At 46.9% G+C, this 6,000-nt stretch overlaps 1 protein-coding gene across 1 annotated transcript in view; it reads left to right on the top strand.

Moving 5' to 3' along the window:
* The first annotated feature begins 303 nt into the window (after positions 1-303).
* LOC139407504 (potassium voltage-gated channel subfamily KQT member 1-like) overlaps positions 304-6,000 on the top strand; it is a 340,305-nt gene continuing 334,608 nt past the window's right edge. Inside the window, exon 1 of the mRNA XM_071151296.1 lies at positions 304-803. Within this exon, the coding sequence (XP_071007397.1) occupies positions 304-803 (500 nt within the window). The remainder of the gene's footprint in view (positions 804-6,000) is intronic.

Raw genomic sequence — 6,000 nt, 5'->3', positions numbered from 1 at the left:
TTAGGGTTTAAGTGTCGGGCTTGGTCAGAACCAAAGCCTGCAAAGTGCCAACCATCTCAGCGGGTTGGTGACTGGTACTGTACTGTGTTACAAGGTTCAACTGTCATTGTGATCACCCTGCCCATTAGATCTAACCTATCTGATCTCCTCTGCTCCTCTGCAATTCTGTAGCCTAACAAAGAGTTCGTTAGCCTCTGGGGTGGACGTGCCTCGTCATTAGCTGTTTATCTCCTCCCACCTGGACCTGTCTGACCTTTAACCCAGCCTCCTGCTCCTTTGAACCAAACTGTTCTCTTTGGCAGTATGAGCGAGAAGCGAGGATGTCCCTTTCAGCTGCTGAACCGTGCGCACAGAGACTACGATGGTAGTGGTGGTGGAGGATCCAAGACCTTCGGGCCAAATGGTCATGCCACCGCCAACCCGGGACCGAGCCCCATGGGTAGGGGGAGCCAAGGCATGGGCACCATGGACAGTGACAAGTCCCTGGCCCTGGATGAGGCTGCCGCTGCTACTGCTGACAGTACACGTTACTCTCCTGTTTCACTGAAACTGGAGCCCACAGTGGTGAATAATAGGTCAGACACTCCCTGCAGCCCGCAGACGGACACAAAGGACCTACCGCTGCAGATCGACGGCCGGCCCCCTGCCTACTGCCCTAACCCTCCTCTCCCTCCAGCCAGCCGGCTGCGCTCCACCATACACTCCCAGAGCCCCTACGTCACCAAGACTAGCATGCAGGGGGATGTCTACAACTTCCTAGAGAGACCCGCTGGATGGAGATGCTTCCTCTACCACTTCTTGGTGTGAGTACCTACAGTACATTTTCATCCTTTGCTGGTCACTTTAACATACATATAAGCAGCTAAAGGGCTACCCACTTGACACACACTGGTAGAATCAACATTGTTTCCACGTCATTTCAATGAAATTACATTTAACCAACGTGGAATAGATTTTGAATTGACATCTGTGCCCAGTGGGTAGACAGCTTCTCTAGATCAGTGGTTTTCAACCGGTGTGCCTTGAGGAACTCTCAGGTGTGCCATACATTTTTTGCTACTCTTGATTTAAAAAAATGTATCTCACAAATGTGACCTGTGGAATGTACATGTTATTTTGACTTGGGAGCACCACTGCCGCTCAGATAATACATTTTACTGCGCATGATTACATCTGTATTATTGTTTCAAGTCTGTTGTGCTCAGGCTGTTACATTTGAATCATCTGAGGGGGGCGCATCAAGAGCAAAGTCATTTGTATAATTTTACTTCACCTGTGAGAATCATTAGCATATGCAAGTCGGACTAAGCTTTGCTATACTACAGTCTCTGCAAGAGATAGAAAACAGAGCATGGCCTTGTGTCCGTGGTTGCACATTTTACAATGCAGAAAACCTCTCGTCTCCAGCTCAAACTGTTCAAAACTGAAGACATATTTTACCAGAGCTACATTCTTTTCTTTCTGGTGTGGATTGCGGGACGCTCTTAAAGGGGTACACACAAATTAATCACCATGAGTAAGGAACTATGCAAACTATTAAAATAGTTCAAATAAACACTATTTGATCTATTAAAAGTTTGTCACAGAAAATAGATAATTTGCAGTATGGTTCAGATGAGAGGGAGGTCATTACCACTATATAAATTAATAAGGACATTTTAGGTGAGCCGCAGAATTTTCTATATCAAGGTGTGTCAACCACTGCCCTAAAAAAACACTAATTCCTAAATATATCTTTATGAATATTATCATTGACATTTTCTGCAACATTTGAAAGCCACACATTTTCTATTTGAACCCCCCTCCACATTTGCATAGGGAGTGACGTGTCACATTTTCTGGCCTATCCAGACAAAGGAACAATTTCCTGTGCCTGTGACACTCACAGCTGCGCTTGCAATAGCGCATATGAAACAGTCTTGACATAAAAAAATGCTAAATAATTTAATAGAATTGAAACAAGATCCATTTCTCTTGGTCACAGATGGACTAAATCACTTTGTGCTTAAAGCTGAAGTTGTAACGAGTCTGCACACATTTGAATGGGGTCTCTGAGTTGCTCAGTGGATGTTGTCGTCAGTTATATGAAATAGTGCCAATATTGTACTGTCCCTAAGTATGATCATATTTGTTTTACATTTATGACAAAGGTGAAATCCTATAGTAAGTATTTTATAATTTGATTGTTAATATATTTAGAGAGCGTTTCAGTCATTTAAATTCCTATTTCCCCACATTTGTTGAATAGTAAAAAATAATGTATGATTTTTCATATTTTGTTAATATTTGTACTATGTACTTGAGCTTGTGTCCTCAAAAGTGAGTACACCTTAGCAATTTAGAACTATTTTTCTCAGAAAGGTGAGTTCCAGACCTTTCTAAAACTAGGCAACTTTACCAATTATTGTTGATGGCCATCTCATGAAAAATAATTACGTTTGGGTATGTCTATTTAGGCGGGATCCTAATTGTTGTCCTATCATTCAAGAGGTTGGACAATACCACTTCTACTGTTTATTGACTTAAACAGGGGGTGTTGAACTTGAGGTTAAAACCTCTACAGGATCGGTGTGTCTCGAGTGGCACAGCAGTCTAAGGCACTGCGTCTCAGTGCAAGAGGCATCACTACAGTCCCTTGTTTGAATCCAGGCTGAATCACATCCGACCGTGATTAGGTGTTCCATAGGGTGGAGCACAATTGTCCCAGCGTCGTTAGGGTTTGGCCGGGGTAGGCCGTCATTGTAAATAAGAATTTGCTCTTAACTGACTTGCCTAGTTAAATAAAGAGTATTATGCAGTGCTGTCAGCAGGCGCTGCAGGCTCACCAGAGAACAGACACCCTGGATCTCTGACGAACATGTCTTGTGCAGTACCCAGTAGATTTGAGTCTTTTATATAACATTATCTAACACAGGGGATAAGACATGTGTTACCTCAGCCTCACTCAGCCCCTCAGAAAACAGGCTCCTTTGATCCGTGGCTTGCCAAGCCTCTCACTTTCCTCAATGGCAGTGGACTGACGTAGCCCCCAATGGGGAAATGCAATCAGTGGTAGAAAAAGTACCCAATTGTCATACTTGAGTAAAAGTAAAGACACCTTAATAGAAAATTACTCAAGTAACAGTAAATATACTTAGGCATCAAATGTAATTGCAAAAATTTACTTAAGAATCAGAAGTCAAAGTATAAATAATTTCAAATTGCTTATATTAAGCAAACCTGACAGCACAATTTTGTATTTTATTTTTAATTTACAGATAGCCAGGGGCACACTACAACACGCAAACATCCTTTACAAATGAAACATTTGTGTTTAATGAGTCTGCCAGATCAGAGGCAGGGAATGCCCAGGGTTGTTCTCTTGATAAGTGTGTGAATTGGGCCATTTTCCTGTCCTGCTAAGCATTCAAAATGTAACAAGTACTTTTGGGTGTCAGGGAAAATGAATGGAGTAAAAAGTACATTATTTTCATTAGGAATGTAGTGAAGTAAAAATGAAGTAGTCAAAAATATAAATAGTAAAGTAAAGTACAGATACTGCAACAAACGACTTAAGTAGTATTTAAAAAATATTTTTACTTAAGTACTTTACACCACTGAATGCAGTTTACAACCACACACAGCTGATACAACCACACACAGCTGATACAACCACACACAGCTGATACAACCACACACAGCTGATACAACCACACACAGCTGATACAACAACACACAGCTGATACAACCACACACAGCTGATTATTGTTTTTTACCTATGAGGTTGGCTGGCTGTGAACTGTGATGCTGCTTAACTCTGATCTTTCCATCTATTCATCTTCAGCTACATAACTAAGCGAGGAGGATTCTTCTGTTGCTGTGGACGCTGAGGTATCCTGCCTAAACCCATGGTGGATGGGTGAGGGCCTGTCAGAGCAGGCTGCTGGTCAGATGTTATGATCAGAATAGGCATACACTATTTCATAGTCAGCTAGCTATGTGCTGACTAGCTGGTGCTGAAGGCGGTCTTCCATTCATCCCCCTCTGATGCGCACCAGGTTGTAGGCACTGTTTAAATCCAAGTTAGTAAAGTACTTCACACAATGCATCTGTTCGATCACAGTGGGTATGAGAGGCAGGGGATAACTGAATTTAGCAGTAGCCTTAGTGTCATGTAATCAATACAAGGGTGGAGACCTCCCTCCTTCTTCACAAAAAATAATGCCCCCTGGGTGTGTCCCTCCTGGACGTAGGCCTCCATGTCTTCAGTCTCTTCATGCGAGAGACGGTAGATGTGCCCCCGAGGGAGGGTAGAACCAGACAGTAGGTCGATATTGCAGTCCCATGGGCGATGTGGGGGCAGGCACGTGGCACGAGGCTTCGAAAAGGCCACCTGAGGTCCCAGTACTCCTCCAGGATAGGACGTGGGTGGCCTGGTCCGGACTTTCCACGGAGGTGGCACATATTGACACAGAGAGACACCTCCCCTGCACTCCTGCGACCAACCCAACAACCTCCTCTCTGTCCACGATATACTGGGGTTATGCAACTGTAGCCAGGGGAAACCTAAAACTATGGGGTGTGCATAAGAGTTTAAGATGAGTAAAGTGATGCGTTCATGGTGGTTGTGAGTAACTGTGAGGGAAATGGGAATTGTGGTCTGGAGCACCAGTCCTGTTCCTAGGGGACAGTTCTCTAGGGCATGGACTGGGATAGGGGGTTGTAAAGGGTCTAGAGGAATGCGTAATGATAAGGCCACTGACCGGTCTAGGAAATTGCCTGCAGCATCTGAGTCCCCTAGGGCAGGACTCAGTGGGGGACCAGGATAGTCAGGGAAGGTGACAAGGAGGAGGACGGGCTGGGTGGACAGAGAGGAGCAAGTCATGTCCATGCCTACCTGGGAAGGTGCAGGAGCGCTCCTCGGCCCGTTGCTTCCTCGCCTGGTTCTCCTTCTGGGACAGGTGTTCCAGGGGTGGTCCGACTCCCCGCAGTAGGAGCAGAGACCCTGTTGACGTTCCCCGGTGGGAAGGTGCATCATGCCCACCTCCATGGGCTCAGTCTGGTTGGAGGTTCCTGGGAGAGACCTGAACCCCCGGGATGGGCAACGAGGGGCATGCAGGAGTTTATCCAGGCGGATGGCCATGCCGATGAGCTGGTCCAGCGTGAGGTCCTCATCGCGACAGACCAGCTCGGTCTGGACGTCCGCCTGTAGCCCGCTGCAGAAAACCGTCAACAGGGCCTGGTTGTTCCAGCCAGTGTACGCAGCCACCATCTGATAATCCAGAGCGTACTCTGACGCTGGCCTGGACCCCTGGTGTAGACGGAGGAGACACTCACCTCCCTCTCGGCCCGCTGAAGGATGGTCGAGGACGGCACGGAGGTGTTGGGGGAAGCACTCATAGGACTGCACTTCTGGTCCGTCCCTCTCCCAGATGGCGTGCGCCCACTCCAGAGTCCGGCCTGTCTCACCGAGATCACCAAGGCCACCTTGTCCCTCTCTGAGGCCGTCTCTGCATGACGGGTCAGGTGGAGGTCACACTGCAGGAGAAATCCCCTACAGTGAGCTGGGGTTCCATCAAACGGCTCCGGGAGTGGCAGGTGGATGTTGCTGATCGGACCGGGTGATGTAGATGGTGGTGGGGTGGCTGGAACGACCGCAGGGAGCTGGGAAGGTGGTGGTGTAGCCTGCAGTTGGTGTACGGCCCGGAGCACCTCGTCCATGGCAGTCCAGAAGGGCTCCAGGCACGAGTCGTGGTGGTGGCGCTTCACTTATACAGCGGAGAGGTCGGGATGTCCTGCTGCTTCCTGTTTTCTTGGGTCGGTCCTTCTGTCACTGGTGTAGGGAGGAGTAAGCAGGAGGCAGTCGCAGGTTTAGAACTACTGAATTTATTTAAGGACCATAGATCAAAGCGGGACGAAACCCAAACGCTGTTGTGCTCAAAATGTATCTTCATAAACAAAAAGGCACAGGGTGAACCCAATGTGCAAAGTATAAAGTACTCAGGAAATAGTCAGAGAGAT

The sequence above is a fragment of the Oncorhynchus clarkii genome, chromosome 4, assembly GCF_045791955.1.
Source record: "Oncorhynchus clarkii lewisi isolate Uvic-CL-2024 chromosome 4, UVic_Ocla_1.0, whole genome shotgun sequence".
NCBI classification, from domain to species: domain Eukaryota; kingdom Metazoa; phylum Chordata; class Actinopteri; order Salmoniformes; family Salmonidae; genus Oncorhynchus; species Oncorhynchus clarkii.
Note: the sequence above shows the minus strand (reverse complement) of the source record. Positions and strands in the feature narration are given on the sequence as shown.